The sequence below is a fragment of the Bos javanicus genome, chromosome 5 (genome assembly GCF_032452875.1).
Source record: "Bos javanicus breed banteng chromosome 5, ARS-OSU_banteng_1.0, whole genome shotgun sequence".
NCBI classification, from domain to species: Eukaryota; Metazoa; Chordata; class Mammalia; order Artiodactyla; family Bovidae; genus Bos; species Bos javanicus.
In genome coordinates this window covers 83,726,007-83,747,734 of record NC_083872.1, presented here as the reverse complement: position 1 = coordinate 83,747,734, position 21,728 = coordinate 83,726,007, and the positions used below count along the sequence as shown (strand labels likewise).

Genomic DNA, 21,728 nt, shown 5'->3' with positions numbered 1-21,728 from the left:
ATTGCCTTCTCCAGAATATATGAATAGTTTTATCTACTTATATAATTACTTTTAATTATTTCATATTTTAACATATTCCTGTAAAATTTCCTAATGAAGATCAATGCTCTATTAAGGAACTATTAGTGAAATATATATAAGCCTGGAGATAGTCCTCATTCATGGTCTCAAAATTGGTATCATTCAAAGATGACAAAGAAAAAGATTAGCTCCATCACAATTCTTCTCTTTTGGATTCATATATTTTTCAATCACAAAACATTGATTTCGGTGCAATACCCACACTGTTCAGTAAAATTTAGGGTCAGAATAACAGCAGGGGCAACAAAATTCCTAATATGTTATTATCCCTCAGTGCCTTCCTAAATCTTGGTGCCTATCATCCACATTAAAGATATTAACTGAAAAATCACCTTCTAAAATAGATCATGTCTTAGCTGCAGATAAGGCCATATCTATCTTTAAAAATAGAAAGTGTCCCCAGGAAAAGCTGCAGTCTCATTAACTCTGCAACCATTAAGTCAGGTTGGATGCTATAAACAACATTTCAGAGCCTCTGTGGGTGGAAGCACTGAAGGCTACTCAATCTCACCTGTTTAAACGCCTGTAAAACTTCCGCTCTCTGGCTGAAGTGCTTGAACAGCAGCTGCAGGGCTCCTGATAGCAGAGGCGGGTAGTCATGCATGATCAGATGAATAAGAACCCGTAAAAACGTCCTGCCTCCTTCGTCATCAAGTTGAACTGGATTTTTCTCCTTTCTGTAAAACCAAAAAATCATTCTAAAAGACTTGTATTTACATAAAATCTAGTCATAAGTGGCTAATATTGTGTATACATTCTCAGACTTACACCATTTCCACCATCACCCCTCCACAAAAAATTGGAAATTGCAAAGGAAGGCATTTTTACTTTCTTTGGCCTCATGTTACTAATAAGGGGGCTTCCCAGGGTGGCGCTAGTAGTAAAGAATCTACCTGCCAATGCAGGAGACATAAGAGACGTGGGTTTGATTCCTGGGTTGGGAAGATCCCCTGGAGAAGGGCATGGCAACCCACTCCATTATTCTTGTCTGGAGAATCCCCAGAAACAGAGGAGGCTGGAAGGCTACAATCCATAGGGTCACAAAGATTCGGACACGACTGAAGCGACTTAGCTTGCAGGCACAACGAATGAGGAAACGGAACATAAAGAAAAGCTTGTGACTGTCCATGAAAGGAGGGGTGACCAAATTCCCAGTCTATCCAAGACTGAGAAGATTCCTAAGATGGGGGACGCTCAGCGATTGCACTAGGAAAGCCGCAGGCAAACTGGGATGATCTGGTAATCTAGGCACAGACAAAAGACAGAATCTGAATCAATCCAGAAGCGCTTATTGAGAAGGCATATCAGTTGGATAGATCCCATGGACGCAGTAGCCTGGTAGGCTGCAGTCCGTGGGGTCGCTAGGAGTCGGACACGACTGAGCGACTTCCCTTTCACTTTTCACTTTCACGCATTGGAGAAGGAAATGGCAACCCACTCCAGTGTTCTTGCCTGGAGAATCCCAGGGATGGGGGAGCCTGGTGGGCTGCCGTCTCTGGGGTCGCACAGAGTCAGACACGACTGAAGCAACTTAGCAGCAGCAGCAGCAGCAGCAGCAAGGGCCAATTTACCACCCCCCCCCCCCCCCCCACTTCCCCACAAGGCCCAAAACCTCCTCAGGACAGGCGGGGAGGTAGTGAGGCACAGCACGCGCATGCGCACGCACACAGGCAAGGCCATAGCCAGGGCAACTCCGCGAGTCTCCGGTATTCGGACTCTGGGCTAGATTACCCGGATGAAAAGTTGGTTTATTTTATGGCGAAAATCATACACTGGTTTATCCTCTTCTCAGGAATAATGAAATACTTGAATAGGAAAACACAGTAACAATAACAACAGCAGAAACTGGCAAAACAATATAAAAACAAACCTAAACCAAAAGTTCACTAGAGATAAAAATCCTTTTTGGGCTTCCCTGAGTCTTTGTTCTCTCTCTTGCTAATCAAAGAAAATGCAACACAAGGCTAGGTACAGAAATCCGTTAGGTACATACAGCAAATCTGCAATAAAATGGATGCTAGAAACTCAGTATTTGCAGCTCAGACATCGTACAGTTTTTTTTCTTTTCCTTTTGACTATTAGTTTCATTTCTGGGGAAACCAAAGAAACCACCTAAAAACAATGAATAGCAGGGCTTCTGACAGCAAAGGAGGGTAGCCATGGCAGAGATACTTCATTTTCTTCAATCATATGGATATTTCAACTGGCAGATAATAAGCATTAGTTCTCACATATATAGTTAATGATAACATTGAAAGAAGTTACTTTCTTGCCTCAAATTTCTCAGATTTTGGGAAGCAGTGTTTTGCAAGATCCAGCGATATTTTTGCCAGGGGACTTAAAGGGCATTCGTGTGCTGTCATTATTTGAGGAAAGAAAAGCAAAGAATTCAGGGGAAAGTTCAATACACTGATCTCATCTCGACTGTCTTTTTTTTTTTTTTTTTAACCTGACCTAAAGAAAAGATATGCTTTCTCTTCTCTAGTAAATTCGCAGCTTCATTTCTGGCAGGAATTATGTTGGCAACCATAAAGGATATAAAATTAAATAGATATAGGGAATGACAAAGTATTGTAAAATTCTAAGTAAAATCTTATTAATAAAATAATGATACATAAATGCTACTATACCTTCCAGCAAACATAGTTTCTGCCTGAGCTGCAATTTCATCTATATCAGGAACAATAGCTGCAAAGATAAATGGTAAAAAATCCATTCTTTATATTTTTATAATTAGGAATCCCAATATTTATATTAATGTAGCATACCTAAAAATATTTTTGTCTTAATTTCTTTATGCCACCAAAAGTCAATTAACACTTTAAAAAGTTACAATACAATGTCTCTTATTCATCAATATTTTAAATTGAAGTTTACATTTTAAAATCATTATGCTCAAAGATACATTGAAAAGATCACAAAGAACTATTTACAAAGTTTCTTCATCTATATAAGCACGTGTGTGTGTATATATATATATATATATATATAAACTACATACACTCGTACCTATATACATACATATAATTTAAATGGATAATGATATGGAAAGATAATATTTTTTTAAAGAATCACAATATACCTATAAGGAACCTTGTTATTACATGGTAGTTCTAAACAATATGATCTTTTAACCTAAGCTTACTTTTGCAATTCCATACCTTCCTCTTGTGGGACAGAGTGCTTTTTTTTTTTTTTTTCAATGTGAACCAGTCTTGATTCCTCACCCATTCCCACCACTAACATTTTGAAGATGTCTATGATAGGTGCACAATTTATTTCTCATCTCCAAAGCATGAAAAGAAAAAGGAGCAAGATATAAAAAGGGAAAAAATTATTCCCAGAAAGCTACCTCATACAAATACAACCAATTTAAAAGGTCAGATAAATCAAAGAAGACTGGTTTTCTGGGGATGCCCCTAGACTTCCTCTCCCACACTTTTACTGACAGAGCTCCTTTTTCCAGAAGTCTGACTTCTGAGAGCCAATAATTGTTATGCTAGTGTCAATGCAGACGCCAGCAAGACTTTCTGGTTCTGCCTCCTCATTCCTGGAACTAGCCCCTTGGGGTTCTACACTTCTGGGAAGCATAAAAACAACACAGCTGTAAATGTGCCAGGGAGACTTCTAGCTCAGGAGAGCTGAACTCCATCTGTAGAGCACACCGCCTTTGGACGGTACCGATGAGTCAGGGAGCAGGACGTTTGGCTTAGCACCCATGTTAACTACTCTGACTTTCCTATCAAACTGACTGATGCACAAAGAAGAGGCTCCCTGATGTTATCACAGTGGTTGTAGTTCCCAAGAATTTTCATATCTGTATATACATCCTACCCCAGCAAAAGAGTTCTGTGAACTGGCTAAATAGTCAGTGATAAAGATTCCGTCTTCAATATGATACAGTTTCCAGCTTGTCACAGCTGGCCTGATCTAGCCAGAAAAAAAATGGTGACTTAATATTTCTTGGGTTTCATAAGGTACATTCTAGAGTCACAATATTTTTACAATAATTTTTATGCTCTTATGTCATTATGCTCCTATACTCACAGAGAGAGTAGCTTCATTCTTACACACTTTAAATGTGAAAAACTGGAAAACAGTACCAGTTTACAACTGTACAAGATAATAAAGAACCAACACACATACATACACGGTAAAACCAACATCCACATCCAGACCTTTATGAGAATGCCACATCTTTATTCTTGAGTTGGGTAATTCCTACAAAATACCTTTCTTCCTGATAGAGGCATTTCACATGCTCTGTGATCAAGCCAAAAAAAAATCCCCTTGGATTTTCACCAAAACAGCATAATTCTTAGAAGATTCAGACCTCGAGTTGGAGAGAGCTCAGAGAAAATCCCTTTTCCACTACTTCATAACTTTAAGCAAGTAACTTAACTGCTCTAACCTCGGTCTTCTTACCAGTAAACTGGCACAATAAAGAGTACTCAAACTTGTGGAGTTGTGAAGATAACAAGAGAAACTGCATTCAAAGGACCGAGCACCAGAAGCAGCAAACATCCTCCCTGCCATTCTTGACAAGTTATTTAATTTCTGTCTCAGCTCCTTCATTTCATTGGTGGAGATTATTTAGACATTTTTGTCTCATACAAATGCTTCTTGTCTTAAAACATCAAAAGGAACTTTCAAGTTCTCATGGAACCATCATCCAGAGAGCAAATATTGTCACAAAGGTAATACCTGATGGCAGCAGTGTATCAGGAGAGCCATTGGTGGACATTTCGGCATTTCCGTTGTTCTCCCCGAATTCCTTCTTATATATTGACAGCATATAGGAGATCCTATAATCTAGTCTGACACTCAAGATAAACTATAAGAAACATTAAAAACAACATAAGTTCCTTTTGTCAGCATGGTGTTTAAAAATTCATTTCATTACAGGACAGCAAGAACAACCTAACTATCAACGTGTCACATGAACTACTTCGAAACTTTACTGGAAAATCAACACTTCCATCACACACATGATAAACAGCATAACACTAAGCACAGTGAGGCATTTGCAGGAGCCAATGTCAGTAAAATCCCTCAACAGCTTTTGAAAAGAAGACAACTTGACTTCCCACGATCACTCTTGGAATATTCCAGGTGGGGGTATCCAGTAGACATGGATGAAGACGTTATGATGACATAATTTCCTGAGCCCTGAGCAGAGTTTCCACCGGCTCCATAAGAAAAGTGCTGGAGCTGAGACCCTCGTTCACAACAGAAAGGCCAAGATTTTAGCTACAATAGTGTGGATTCTGACTATAACAAAAGGAGTCCTGGAGCTAGGCTTCAGAGGGGCAGCTTAAGCAACAGCATCCGGTATACCAGGGATATGCCTCACTGCTGCCTGGCTCTCCTTGGCCCTGTGTTGCTGTCCTTGTTCTCTTTAACGGACATATTGACAGAGACTAAGTACCAACAAGGTTCCCATCTGTGCTCAGTACTGAGAAGGATGCAAGTGCCTGGAGCCCAGGGTCCTCAAGAAGAGTGATTGAATTGGAAAAACTAAATATATTTTGCCATAGTGCTGTTTGTTGTTGTTACTTGCTTTTTGCTTCACTGCACAGCATGTGGAATCTTAGTTCCCCAAGCAGGAATCAAACCCTCACCCCCACAGCAGAAGCATGGAGTCTCAACTACAGGGCTGTCAGTCCCTGGTACAGCATTGTTAACATACTTGGGAAATGATCGAGGGCTACCCATGTGATATAAATATAATGGAGATCAAGAAGGAAAAGGTATATGTTGCTACCTGAGTGGAGATGGGAAACAACAGAGAGGCAGACTTGCACAGGGCAGCCTGCCATCTCAGGTTGCCTCGGAGAGTCCTGGGACAGCCTTTGCTCCCAGTACAATTATTATCTGTGTCCCCTACACTCTCTTAAGAGATGCTCATTGAGACAGCAAACAGTAATGGTCATGCAAGTTTCAGAAAACTTGGGGTTTGGTGGTACCCTCCAAACCCAGTTCTCACTATCTATGCCACAGTCAGTGTCAGACCCCCATCTCCCTCCTCCCACCCTCCCGCCCCCTTCCTCTCTCTCCATCCCAACAGCACAGGCTGGAATGCCTGCAGTGTCTCTCTTGCCTCCTCACATTTATTTCCATTGTTCACTTTACCTGGAATATTCTTCTCCTCTACCCCATAATTATTAGCTTTTGAGATATCCTCCAAGGTTTGAATCCCTTTTGAAATGAAGCTTTCCCTGGTTCCCCAGTCCAAATCAATTTTTCTCCTTTCTGCTCACCCAACACATTATTTACAGCTACGGGTCCAAAGTTGAATGCCTCTCTCTCTTCCTTCTCCCTATTCCTCTTCTGTTAGACCCTTATGTTCCTCCTGGGTCACAGCCATGCTCCGTGTCAGCTATGTTCAGTCAAGTTCCACAAACTTGTTGAGCCAGATACTGAGGCAGGTACCAAGAGTGCGGAAAAGGTGCCAAGGGTATAAAACCTGCCTCTGAACAGCATATAATCCAGAGAGAAAAGCAAACACCAAAGAAACTCTTATTAGCATGCACTGAGCACCACTACAGCTATTTGTTGAACTGATTCCAGTTACTAAGGGGATTTTCAAAGCTGGAGACAGATTGTGGGAAAAGAGGGCTGAGAAAGGACCAGTGGGTTTGGTGAGCAGAATGACAGGAGCAGAAGCTAGACTGCAGATGCATAAAATGAAGAGTTGGTTTTTTAAGCAAATTCATTTCTCTGGTGGCTCAGACGCTTAAGAATCTGCCTGCCTGAGTTTGATCCCTGGGTTGGGAAGATCCCCTGAAGAAGGAAATAGAAAGCTAACCCAGGATTCTTGACTGGAATATCCCATGGACAGAGGAGCCTGGCAGGTACAGTCCATGGGGTCACAAAGAGTCAAACACAACTAGGCGACTAACACTTCACTTTCATGTAAAGAACAAAGAATGAAAACATAAATTAATGAAACACTCATTGGCTTTTAGTTGATGATTAATATTCAAGGAATTACATTTTATAAATAGAGCCAAAATTCAAACTTTCATCTCTAATATAGTTAATTGTGAAAAATAATCGAAGGTAGAAGGGGAGGGGGAAAGGGAAGAACAAAAAGAAAGGCAGAGAAAGAGTTAACAAAGGGCTGAAGACAGACAGAGGGAGAGAATGAGCGAGAAACATAAAGACGAAAAGAAAATACACAAAATGATGGGAAAAGAAAGGAAGGGCTGGAGAGGAAGAGGAGCTGGCAAGAAAGCAGGAGACTTGCTTAAGGAACGTGGCTACAAAGAAATTCTTGAAGAGACATTCTAAAAAAGAAACATTCAAGAGGAGCACAGGGGAACACAGACAGGGAATCAGAGTCAGACACAGACACACAAAAACTGGAGCAAGAACAGAGGTTCAACCAGAAATACATGAAGAACCCAAAAGCAGCAGCAAAAGTAAGCCAGTCCTGCTCTGCCCTGCCATGGTTCCGCCATATCATCATTTTTTAGCTATAATGGACTGTTTTGTAAATGCAGAATATCTGTAACTGTTATTGGGCTAAAATCAGGACATGTATTTCAGAGTCTGTCCCATGAGGAGGATGACACTAAGCTGGGAGCCCTTTAGGCCCACAGGTCAGGTGATCAACACCTTCCCTGGGTTAAGAACAGGACAACTGAGTGATTTCTCAGGGTAGTGAACACGGGGTTGGGATGCCTGCCAATAATTTCTCAGGACTTAGCCTTTGGAATTCATGGAGGAACTGTGAAACATTTTATGATTATAAATCTAATTACTTTAAATAAAAATGTACAGATCCTTCCAGGACAACTAACCCACTTCTGGTAGCTAGTCTACATTAAATTAGGATGAAAGACTTAGTAAATTGTAACCAGAACTTTAATAGATCCTCAAAAACTCCAGGCTCCAATTTTCAAATATGGAATAAACACTATAATTAAAGTATCATAAAACTACTTTCCAAACTTAAAAAAAAGTGCTAAGAATCCATAGCTATAGTAATGAGATTTTATTTACTATCCCATACTAAACCACTGGTCACAAAATAGCAGTTTATTCCTTTAACTTCATAGACATAGGTATTAGACTAGGTTAGTTTTTAAATGTATATATTATTGATCTTCCCTGGTGGTCTAGTGGTTAAGGATCCTTCTGCCAATGCAGGGGACACGGCGGGTTCAATCTCTGGTCCGGGAAGATTCCACATGCTGTGGGGCAACTTAGCCCATGCACCATAACCACCAAAGCCCAAGAACAGCAATGGAGAGGAACCGCTACTCACTGCAACTAGAGAAAGCCCACACACAGCAACTAAGAGCCCACACAGCCAAAATTAAAAATAAGTACATAGATAAATAAACATATTTACATTTATTATTCCTAGCCTTTTGGAAACAAAAACATCAGGACAGTCACTTACATAAAATGCTAAAAACAGTAATTAGCTTTTAAGTTAATAAAAATAAAAAGTCTCTTACTACGATAAATCTGTATACATAGAATCAAATGTCCAATTCAATTAAAATTAAAAAAAGAGTTAGAATTCAATCTTAACTTCACCTACTCTGAAACCCTTCTTAAATTAAGGTAAAATTAAATCAAGGTCAATGTTAAATGACAAAATATATATGAAAGAAGTTATGCCAACCGCAAAGCACTCCACATTTGTTAGGTATCATCGTTAAACTAGTTAATGTGCATGCACACGTGTAATGAATATGTTAAATAGTGTCAGTGTGAGATTTCTTACCAGGCTTATCATTATCTTAAATGAAACAAAATTAGAACAACAGTATTTCAGACTATTTACACAGTGATCTGGAACAAAAAGTTAAGACATTAAGCCCACAGGCACAGGTAGGTGCCTATTGCTTCCCTCCCAGTAGGCCCTCACCTGTAAAATCTCAATGATCTTCAGCTTGGTGTCCATGACGGTGACGTCCTCGTGGTCAGTGGGGCTCCCCTGCTTGCTGGGGTGCAGGCTGGGCTGAATGTCAGGCACACTCATGGGGAAGATAGAGCCTCTGCTGAGCACCATCTGGGTCATCATCTCTCCCACCCCATGGATGGTTCTCATGACATTGTTTCCTGGCACAAGAAAAGCCCACAGGTCAACACACATGCCACGTTGGGAGACAGCTGTTATAGCCGTTGGCTGCAACCAGACTGAAAATGTGGCAGGGAGAGCACTAAGGATGAGAAAGAAGAGCATCAGCCCTGCTCCGGATCTTTCCTTGCAGATCAAGTTAAAATAGTGCAGGCACATTTCAGAATGACAGATTTTAGAAATACAAGTTTACTTTTCTCAGAAAATGCTTTCAAATGACACACGGCAGGTGAGTTGTTGCTAGCTCTAACAATATCCAAAGCAGGTCCTTCTGGAGCATAGGAAGTCCTACCATCCATCACACCAAGAGGCACTAACTCTTACAGTCACGAGGAGGAAAGGTTTTCAATCTCTACCATAAAGTACATTGCAAGTGAGGATACAAAGACTACAGGAAAACACTTAAATGGTGACTACTGTCCTAATCCTACCTTTAAGCCTAGGACTTTTTAGCTTGGCTTTCATAATGCTTGAGAAAAAAGCTTGGGAGGAGGATTTTTACAGCTTCATTTTAAGAAAAACTCTTTTCTAGAGAAGAAGCAAATTTTACCCATTTCTTCATCAATTTGAATTTAAAAATCATAATTCAAAATCCACAAAAAGCAATTGCGTTTGAGATAATTACAGAAACAAATTACTAATCGTCATTTTCAATGAGGCATCCTGCCTCTCCTGCATCTTGAGTTTGGCTCCTCATTTAATTTGTCCTCCCAATAAAACTGCCCACAGGCTTCACTGGTGGCTCAGTGGGAAAGAATCTGCCTGTTAACGAAGGAGATGTGGGTTCAGTCCCTCGGTTGGGAAGATCCCCTGCAGAAGGGAATGGCAACTCACTCCAGTCTTCTTGCCTGGAGAATCCCACAGACAGAGGAGCCCAGCAGGCTGCAGTCCATGGAGTCGCAAAAGAGTCAGACACGACTGAGCACGAAGCACAAACAAAACTGCCCACACATTCATTCCTCACACTGACCACAAGCAGCTGTACCAAAGGAGCCTCCTGTCACTGCTATGATTTACCCTCTCCTCTGCTATTTCTCACTTCTAAATCCCTACAACAAGAAATGAGAATTTGAAAGAACAACTCTCTAATTTCTTTTCTGAACAGTGGTCTTTGCTTCGTGGGTGTTCATGGAGCTTTGCCTCAAGCAAAGACCCAAGAATCTGGCAAAGAATTTTCCTTTCCCCAAGTGTCTCAGGGTATAAACCAAGAGAAAGGGAAATGGAAATAAGATGGGATGAGATTAAACCCTCAGCTCCAAGCAAAGACCCTAAACTGTGGGAATACCTACAGGATTGAAAGGCAAACAAATAAAGAAAGGGAAAATATTTAAAGGATGACTCAAGAGAATCTTCATGGTCCTGTGCACAGACCACAATTAACATCAAGCCAGTGGTAACTGATATTATTTGCACACTGTGAAAGGTGAAATGCCTTTTAAAATTCATTATCTTATCCACAGATTAAATCAGTATACATAAAAGAGGGTGGTACTGAAATAATACATTTTTGAGAATGCAGTGAAGGAATATTTTTATCTAGAGTGGCATCTTCCAGGCAGAAATTAATTAGGGTTTTCATTCTGAGAGTCTAGGACCTTTTATTACACTGCTGCTAGCATAAATCCAAAAACAGGGATAAGAAAAAATATATGAAAGATAATTTTCAAGTTTGGACAAGCTTGAGACAAAGGATTCGAGACAGCCTCATTTTCTATCAGAAAAACCTCGAGGCAGAATGCTTCATTGTCTGTGGTTCCCAAATAATCCTAACAACTGAGCATTCCTACATCTCCCCACCAACTGCAGGCATGTGATCTGGTTGCTGGCAACAGTTTCGGATCATCAATGTTCAACCAGTACATTTATCCGAGGCTCGATTCCAGTATGTATATGTAGTAGCCTCCAAATAATGCTTGCTTACCACCAACACAGAACAGGCTCTTCCGTTATTCTTACCCTTGATTCACACAAAAATCCTAGGCACCCACATTGTCTGCACCTTATTTAGAATTTCAAGGAAAATAACCATTTAATCCAGACGACTGTTAAACACAAAACATTTGCCCAGACAATTCTTACCGCCCCCCCAAATATAGATCTTGTCATCAAGCAATTAAAATCTAGTAGCCAGGTCTGTCATAATAGATAAAACATGTTGTCAATGAAATGGGAAGGCTCATCCCAGTGGCAACACATCATTAGATGCCTGTGGCACTTGGTGGCCACAAAACTCTCCTAACATCTCTGTGTATGGCCAATGCTGAGTTTGCAAATTAAAAGATGCTATGTCTTCCAGAGTTTTTGGGTGGTGAAGAGAAGTGCTTCAATTATGAACTACTACAGCTTGGAAAACATAAATCAAACACCACATAAATCACAGAGAAGCAAGGCTCCATTTTTTCCACAAAAAACTTTTTTTAATTCTAAGACTGTTGAGATAACTCAGAGGTGATTGAAAGTGAAAATCACTCAGTCGTGTCCAACTCTCTGATCCTGATAATTACAGATCCCCTTCTCCAGGCGATCTTCCCAATCCAGGGTTCGAACCCAGGTCTCCAACATTGCCAGCCGATTCTTTCCCATCTAAGCCAGCAGAGATACCCAAGAATACTGGAGTGGGTAGCCTATCCCTTCTCCAGGGGATCCTCCCAACCCAGGAATCAAAGTGGGGTCTCCTGCATTAAAGGTGGATTCTTTACCAGCTGAGCTACCAGAGAAGCCAGAGGTGATTAGTCTTCAACAATGCAAAAGAAGAAATCTTAGGATGTCTCTTCTCAACCATGATTAGTTAATACTACTGAAAAGTTTTCAGTGAAAAGGCTACTATATTATAATCTAAATCCTCTGGATAAATTCAGGTTTTCGATATCCTTTACATTAACCCAGAAGCTAGAATTTTGATTTATGTACAAAGTGTATTGAGATGGTTTGAAAAAGGGAGTCACCTTTGTTACGTAAAACTACAAAGGAAGGAATTTCTCAGAAACAAAAGCAGACAGACTTTACAGGTTCTTTCCTTATATGATTGTATAGGTATTTTGGAGCTTCCCAGGTGGTGCTAGTGGTAAAGAACTTGCCTGCCAGCCAATGCAGGAGACATAGAGACGCAGGTCTGATCCCTGGGTGGGGAAGATCCCCTGGAGGAGGGCATGGCAATCCACTCCAGTATTCTTGCCTTGAGAATCCTATGGACAGAGGAGCCTGGCAGGCTACAAATGCATAGGGTTGCACAGAGTCGGACATGACTGAAGCAATTTAGCATGCATGCTAATCCTAATCCCCTCAAGAGAAAACCCCCCAAAGCAAGACAAGTACAGTAAATGCATACAAGAAATGGTGACTGGAAACGGGTTGAGAGTTCATTGCTTTGTTTCTTTGATGGTTTTCATGAGTCAAGTTTCCATGACCAGTTCCAGAGATAACACTAAAACTGTGCTGACCATAACTGAATTTTTCCTCATTCCAAAGTCATTTTATTACTGGCCACACTATGGGATTCAACAATCTTTAACATTTTTGTGGATTTACAGAGAGTGTAAGGGATTTAGTAGAATCTTACTTGATTGAAATTTACGGTAGTCCTCTGGTGTTTTATTTAAAGTCGTTCTTGACCTGCTATCTCTTTCTGTTAGAAATACTTTTCTCTGGGGACTTCCCTGGTGGTCCCGTGGTTAAGAGTCCACCTTGCAATATAGGTGATGCAGGTTGGATCCCTAGTTGGGGAACTAAGGTCTCACATGCTGTGGAACAACCAAGCTCCAGTGTCACAACTACTGAGCCCACACGCTACAACTAGAGAGTCCCGCACCTCAACAAAAGATGCCACGTGACGCAAGGAAGAGTCCACATGCCACAGCTAAGACTTGACATAGTCAAACGAACATATAAATATTTTTTAAAAAAGAAATACTTCTCACCTAGGAACACATGAAATTGATCATCTGGGTTTTCTAGTTGTTCAGATTTCAGATAGACATTTCTGAAATCCTCTAAGCATTTATAAGAGAAATAGATATAGCTGATAAGAGTTCTGTGAATAACTGCTCACAGCAATTTTCTTGTTTTGTGCCTACCAAAGGCAACTCTCGATGCTTTAGAGTAATGGAAGCCAAAAAACGGATAACACCAAAACCATTCTTATTTCCCTGAAACATATTTTTATAGTTGGACTTGGAAAAATATATCTGCTGTTTTCATAATTCATTTGAAACAGAATGATGTTAAACCATAAAGACATGTTTCAGACATCTTCCTACTTGCCCTCCCTGCTTAGCAGCTCCTTATAAACCTCCTCTTGCTGGAAAACGCCTACACTCTCTAGAACTAGAGCAGTTTTCTATTTTGACCATTCCCTGGAGCAGTGCTTCCTCCCAGTGGTTAGGGGCTGGGTTCTAAAGGGACTTTTCTGTATGCACACACGCACAAAGAAAGCACTAACACAAGGTCAAAACCTTAGTTAAGATAGTGGTATAATCAGAGTAACAGGGAACATGGTATCAATCTAAATTAAAAAAAGATTAAGATTTAGCATCCCAATAGACAAGTAACCAGCACTCCCAGTTCAAAGTCAGATAAGAATAAGAGCTACATATACAGTCCACATAGGTTGTTTTTTTTTAATTGCTCAATGATAGTTTTAAATTTTATTATAGTTGAAACTTACAATGTTGTATTAGTTTCCAGAGTACAGCAAAGTGATTCAGTTATACATAAATATATTTTTTCATATTCTTTTCCATTTATCATTTATTACAGGATATTAAATATAGTTCCCAGTGCTGTACAGTAGGACCTTGTTGTTTATCCATTTTATAAATAATGGTTTGTATCTACTAATTCCATCCCTTCCTTATCCCCTCTTCTCCTTGGCAATCACAAGTCTGTTCTCTATGTGAGTCTATTTTCTCATAGATGATTGTAGATAAGCTCATTTGTGTCCGATTTTAGAAGTGCTATCATATGGTATTTGCCTTTCTCTTTCTGACTTACTTCACTTAGTATGATAATCTCTAGGTCCATCCGTATTGATGCAAATGGCATTGTTGTTGTTCAGTCACTCAGCCATGTCTGACTCTGCAATCCCGTGGACTCTCTGATGCAAATGGCATTATTTCACTATTTTTATGGCTGAGTAGCATTCCTTTGTGTATATGCATCCTATATACCACATCTGCTTCACCCATTCTTCTGCCAATCACACGAGGTTTTAATCCATGTGCTGGAACTGGAGAGAACTTGGTATTCCTCTGCGTGGAGGTCCCCAGATGGTCACTTGGCTCTCTCCCTCAAAATCCTTTCTGATTTCTGGTGCAAGGTCACCTCTTCAGACCTCTTCTGATCACACTTTTAAAGAAGAATTGCCATCATTCTGGATGCTGCCTTACATTTCAGTCAAGGCATTATCACTGTCTCACATCATATTTTATACTTGTGTACGTGGTTATTGTTTCCCTCCCCCCAAAAAAGGACATAAGCTCCATGAAGACAGAGGTTCTGCCTGGTTTACTACTCTATCTCCGGCACCAGGTACAGTGCTTGACATGCTACAGTCATTCAATCAATGCTTATTAGATTACTGCACAAATAAAAGAAGATGGATGAACGAATGAATTATTAAAAATGACATGAACTGTAGCCCACCAGGCTCCTGAGTCCATGGGATTTCCAAGGCAAGAATACCGGAGTGGATTGCCATTCTTGCTCCAGGGGTTCTTCTCGAACCAGAGATTGAACCCCACATCTCCCTTGTCTCCTGCATTGGAAGTGGATTCTTTACCAATGAGCCACCAGAGAAGCCCAATTGTTATATGGCTTATATTAAAAAATAGGTACACAATGGTGTATTACTCAGCCATTAAAAAGAATACATTTGAATCAGTTCTAATGAGGTGGATGAAACTGGAGCCAATTATACAGAGTGAAGTAAGCCAGAAAGAAAAACACCAATACAGTATACTAACGCATATATATGGAATTTAGAAAGATGGTAACGATAACCCTGTATGCGAGACAGCAAAAGAAACACAGATGTAGAGAACAGTTTTTTGGACTCTGGGAGAGGGATGGGGGTGATGATTTGGGAAAATGGCATTAAAAAAAAAAAAAAAAAGAAAATGGCATTGAAACATGTATAATATCATATAAGAAACGAATCGCCAGTCCAGGTTCAATGCAGGATACAGAATGCTTGGGGCTGGTGCACTGGGATGACCCAGAGGGATGGTACGGGGAGGGAGGTGGGAGGGGGGTTCAGGATGGGGAACATGTGTACACCCGTGGCGGATTCATGTTCATGTATGGCAAAACCAATGCAATATTGTAAAGTAAAAAAAAAAAAAAAAAAAGGTATTATTAAACTAGAGGGTAAGTTTCATCAAGGTGAGTGGGTTTTTGTTTTTTTTGTTTTTTGCTTTCTTTTACACTTTCTTAATTTTCTAAATTTTTTCAAAAAGCATATATAATTTCATGTTACTTAAAAACATATTTGTTAAAAAGTATAATAGATAAGAGTGAGATAAGGCAAAATCATGGAAACTGACTTTATCAAGGGCATATCACATTGCATGTATTAATACTGTGCTAGGCCACACACACCATTCACAGCAGGGTTCGGAGGTGGGGAACCCATCCCATTTTATACAGCAGCAAGTGGCAAAGTCACAGATTCAGGTTACTTAACATCAATGTGCATCTTTTCTCCACACCACGTTGCTACGCTAAAGGCTATCACCTTCCAAGTGTACAAAGATTTTATACTAGAACTCAGAAAACCTACCAAATGCAGAGAGAAAATATCTTAAGTAAAACTATGTACTGAAAATGTGGGATGACTATTAATCATATCATGAATCTGCTCACATTATTCTCAAGTGATCTTATCCAACTGCTGCTGCTGCAGCTAAGCCGCTTCAGTCATGTCGGACTCTGTGGGACCCCACAGATGGCAGCCCACCAGGCTCCGCCGTCCCTGGGATTCTCCAGGCAAGAACACTGGAGTGGGTTGCCATTTCCTTCTCCAATGCATACAAGTGAAAAGTGAAAGTGAAGTCGCTCAGTCCTGTCCGAATCTTCGCAACCCCATGGACTGCAGCCTACCTGGCTCCTCTGTCCAACTAGTTAATATTAAATAATTGTCCACACACTACTTGTGGGATTCTGTTTACATTACACAATTTAATTCTAAGGGCAGTCTCTGTTCAGAAATATCTATTAAGCAGTCAATGTTCACCTGGCTTTCTACTAGGGACATGAGGTGTGGAAGGACATAAGAGAAGTAGAAAACTTGTTGCTGTTGTTTAGTGGCTAGTCTGCCAGGCTCCTCTCTCTGTCCATGGGATTTCCCAGGCAAGAATACTGGAGTGGGTTGCCATTTCCTTCTCCAGGAGATCTTTCCAGCTCAGGGATCAAACCCACATCTCTTGCATTGGCAGGTAGGTTCTTTACCACTTGTCCACCAAAGATGCCCAGAAAATTTACAGTACAGCTAAGAAAACAGAAAACATGCCCCTCATCCCAAATTTAAGGACAGATACAAAACACATGAGATAGTAATAACACAACATGGGCAGTATACAAAATTGCTTAGGACATTTTTTTTCCATTGGGGAAATTATCTTAGGGTAAGGAGACTGAAAGGCAGCTTCACTGAAGAAATACAATTTTGAACTAGGCTTTTAATGGGGTGAAGGATTTAAATTAGTGTAAATCTTTCACAAACCATTTCACCAGCTGATGTTCAGAATCTTAATCCTAATTAAAAAGTTTCCAATTTCTTGTGAGAATAAAATTATATAATATGTGCCCCAAAAGTTATGAAAAATATAGTATAATTGTGAGGTATTATCTCAAAATGAAAAGCAGAGGATTCGTGCATGCTTTCACTAAACTTCTGAAAAACAGCTCTTGTCTGTTGTGTTATATTCTATTACAGCGGTCACCACCTCACTAATGAGTATGTGATCCATCACATAATCATAGCTCATAATCACTAACACACCCGTGGGGTTGACACAAAGTATCACCTCTAAAAGAAGGAGTCTTGCAGAGGAGTGGTTTGTAAAGAATACTCAATGGACAGAGGATATGATATGACACCTGATCTTTTTCATTCTGAATAAACACTCAGTGAATACAGTATGTTGATAAGCCATTGACAGATTCCAACTTTCCAGTTAGAAATAGAGCAAAGCAAAACCTACTGAAAGCATGTTACTAAGGTATAGTAATGTTATTATCCATCTTTTTTTTGGAATATAAAGTAGACTGCTTAGAAGAAAATTATTTCCCATCCCACACCTTAAAGAAGACTTACACAAAGGATGAATTGAAAAAGCAATTCATACAAAACAGTGGTGGAGTTCTACATCTTATTTTGAATTTCATCACTGTCAAATACTGACAAAGTCATTTCAGTTATTCCAAACTCAAGGTTTCATTTTAATTTGCCAGACTGATCTTTAATTCTTAACAGCTAGTAATGCTGTTAAGTGGATTTACTATTTTTATAATTGAGATGTAAATTAAATACAGTGCAATACACAGCCCTTAAATGAAAGGCTGTAGTAGTTTGGACAAGGGAGGACCCATATAAACCACAAAGCCTGGGATGACCCAGAGGGATGATATGGGGAGGGAGGAGGCAGGAGGGTTCAGGATGGGGAACACATGTTTCCTGTGGCGAATTCATTTTGATATTTGGCAAAACTAATACAATTATGTAAAATTTAAAAATAAAATAAAATTTTTTAAAAAAGTCAAAAAAAAATAAATAAAACAGTAGCATAGGTAAAAAAAAAAATAAAAAAATAAACCACAAAGCCTCCAGATAGTCAGACATTTCTATTATCCAGAAAGCTCTTTTGTGCCCTTTCCCAGTTAATCCCCTCCACATTTCCCCTCACCACCACCACAAAAAAACAACCACTCCTCTGATTTATCACACTGTAGAGATATACACTGAATAATGTACAGTTTCATAGGTATGATTTTAGAAGCTGATTTTAGCCAGAATACTATTAAATCAATCATTGTTAAAGTACTGAAGGGCCTCTAGTTCCTTGCTCCTCTGTTGTTGCCTCCACCAGGTAAGTATTTTTGTCAGTGACGGGTGAAGTCAGAAAGAGCACGCTTTTTAAAAAGTATTTATTTATTTACGGCTGTTTTAGGTCTTCGTTGCTGGGCACAGGCTTTCCCTAGTTGCAGCAAATGGGGGCTCCTCTCGAGTTGTGCTGCATGGGCTTCTCACTGTGGTGGCTTCTCTTGTTGCAGAGTGCAGGCTCAGTAACTTGGTGCACCAGCTTAGCTGCTCCACAGCATGTGGGATATTAAGAGACTAGGGATCGAACTCGTGTCCTCTGTATTGGCAGGCGGATTCTCCACTACTGAGCCACCAGGGAATCCCAGAAAGAGCGTATTTTGCAAATGCAAAGATAATATGAAACAAGGAAAGATAACTAATATAGTAAATGATTGCATCAAATCCCAAAACTACGTGAACAGGTTGAAAACTAAGGTGTTAAAATCAATAAAACCAAGAGCTGCTTCTTTGAAAGGCTAAACAAAATAGCCAAAACCTCTAGCCAGGCTCACCAAGAAGAAAGGAGAGACAACCCAAATAAACAAAATAAGAAATGAAAAAGGAGAATCAACTGATATCCCAGAAACACAAAGAACCATAAAAGAATATTATGAACTGTTAATTATGTGCCAATAAATCTGACAAGTTAGAAGAAATGGACAACTTTCTAGAAACATACAGCACACCAAAACTGAATCAAGAAGAAATAGATGATTTGAATAGACCAATCACTAGAAGTGAAACGGAATCTGTAATAAATTGAAAAAAAAAAAAAAAACTCCCTACAAACAAAAGTCCAGGACCAGAGGACTCCACAAGTGAATTCTACCAAACATAAAAAGAAGAACTTATACTGATCCTTCTCAAACTCTTCCAGAAGACTGAAGAGGCGGGAATACTCCCAAAGACATTCTATGAAGGCACCATTACCCTGATACCAAAACAAGACAGGGACAACACCAAAAAAGAAAACTACAGGCCAATATCTTTGATAAGTATAGATGCAACAATTCTCAACAAAATAGTTGCAAACTGAATGCAAAGCACATAGAAAAGATCATACATCATGACCTGTTAGTCGCTCAGTCACATCTGAACTCTTTGGGACCCCATGGACAATAGCTCACCAGGCTGCTCTGTCCATGCAATTCTTCAGGCAAGAATACTGGAGTGGGCTGCCATTCCTTTCTCCAGGGGATCTTCCTGACCCAGAGATCGAACCCAGGTCTCCTACACTGCAGGAAGATTCTTTACTAACTAAGCCACCACGGGAGTCCCTATACCAACAAGTGGGCTTCATCCCAAATTCACAAGAATGGTTCAACATTCACAAATCCATCAATATAATATACCACATTAATGAGAGAAAAGAAAACTAATGGGTTAAATCCAACAAGGTAAAATGAAAATATAAAATTCCCTGCCATTTAGATACAAATAAAACCAACTCAAGTATATGATGGGGAAAATGTGATGTAAACAGAATCAAACTAGAACTTGAGTTCCAGTGGCTCAGCAGGTAAAGAATTTGCCTGCAAGGCAGGAGACACCAGAGATGCGGATTCAATCCCTAGGTGGGGAAAATCCCTGGCAGAAGGAAATGGTCACCCATTCCAGTATCCTTGCCTGAAAAATCCCATGGACAGAGGAACCTGGTGGGCTACAGTCCAAAGGGTCGCAAAGAGTCAGACAAAACTCAACAACTGAGCACACAGCAGAGCACACGCAGAAATCAATACTCGGTCATCATTACCCAAAACACTCATTTTCACCTAGACTGTATTACAAAAGTAAAGTGTTCAGAATAAATGAGAAAATAACTGTCCTTGCCAAACAGTGATCAAAAATATTTGAATCATAAAGGGAACTGTTAAAGGAACTGCAGGTGATGACACAGTGAGGAGGAGACACAAAGGTGACAGGCTGGCCATTTTCAAACAGAAAAAAACTGATGTGTGGGAGTTAAGCTAGATTTCAGCATGGCTCCAGAGAACAAAAGTAGAGCTGCGTTTTGGAAGTGGGAGGGAGGTATCTTTAGGATAACCTAACAAAGGAGACCTGATGTTTACAGCTGCCTTTTGCAGCAGTAAAATCTTGGTCACTCAAGTGTTCCAAGAGATCCTAGATGACCATTTGCAATGGGTATTACAAGGATCTACAGATCATACAATGTATTTATTCAGTCCCTTTATGCACTAATGGTCTATCATCTCTATTTATGTTCCAATAAGGTCCTTCATTGTAAGTCATCGGTGGATGCTCTTGACCAGAGATTGAGACTCAAAGAGAACTTAAGGTGGAAGAAATAACTGAGTAGAGAGAAGGTAAGGACAACCTGGTCCTCTTTAGTCATTCTCATCACTTGGGAGGTCATCTAAGTATTGATTTTGCCTTATTAACTGAATTTGGTCATGTCAGTAGCTCTTTCTGGCTTCCAGGAATCATTCATATTACTCCTAGGGAACTTCAGAGATTTCAGTCACTTAGAGCTTAAAGAATGAGAATAAACTCCACACTAAACTGAAAGGTGCTTCATCCATTGTGGGGCAGATACCTTTGCAAAACCCAAACCTCAAAACTACAGACAGTTCTTTTGCTTCCAACACATCCCAGAGAAACACAGATAAACCTAGAATCAGTCTTCTGCTTCTACCAAGATAACTAACTTACAAAGTATAACAAAAAATATTTTTATATATCATAACTTTATGTGAGCAACCCCTGACTGAGAGAACTATAAGGAAGTTATACATGACTTAGTATAGTATGGATATTAGGCATGCATCATACCCATTAAATCCTTCTGAAATCTAACCCACATGGTTAGTAAGGGAATATTTCAACCATATTATTCTGTTAAGAAGGTGTACTAAACCTAAATGTCCATTGACAGAGGAATGGATAGAGAAGATGTGGTACACACATACAATGGAATGTTACTCAGCCATAAAAATAGAATGAAACAATGCCATTTGCAGCAATGTGGACAGGCATAGAGATTATTATACTAAGATTAAGTCAGAAAGAGAGCAACTAATACCACATGGTATCACTTATATGTGGAACCTAAAATGTGACACAAATGAACCGATTTACAAAACAGGAACAGACTGGCACACACAGAAAACAAACTTACAGTTACCAAAGAGGAAACAGGGAAGGAGGGGTAAATTAGAGTTCGGGATTCAGTTCAGTCACTCAGTCGTCTCTGATTCTTTGCGACCCCATGAATCACAGCATGCCAGGCCTCCCTGTCCATCACCAACTCCCACAGTCCACCCAGACTCATGTCCATCAAGTCGGTGATGCCATGCAGCCATCTCATCCTCTGTCGTCCCCTTTTCCTCCTGCCTCCCTCCCAGCATCAGGGTCTTTTCCAATGAGTCAACTCTTCACATGAGGTGGCCAAAATATTGGAGTTTCAGCCTTAACATCAGTCTTTCCAATGAACACCCAGGACTGATCTCCTTTAGG

General features: G+C 40.0%; 1 protein-coding gene across 2 annotated transcripts in view; it reads right to left on the bottom strand.

The window, feature by feature from the left end:
* The window catches only part of ITPR2 (inositol 1,4,5-trisphosphate receptor type 2), a 588,791-nt gene that overhangs the window by 348,114 nt on the left and 218,949 nt on the right, over positions 1–21,728 (bottom strand). For both annotated transcript variants that reach the window (XM_061417573.1, XM_061417572.1), the window contains exons 22-25: positions 8,966–9,159; positions 4,786–4,915; positions 2,712–2,769; positions 593–758 (exon numbers count right to left, since the gene is read on the bottom strand). In XM_061417573.1, the coding sequence (XP_061273557.1) occupies positions 593–758; positions 2,712–2,769; positions 4,786–4,915; positions 8,966–9,159 (548 nt within the window). The remainder of the gene's footprint in view (positions 1–592; positions 759–2,711; positions 2,770–4,785; positions 4,916–8,965; positions 9,160–21,728) is intronic.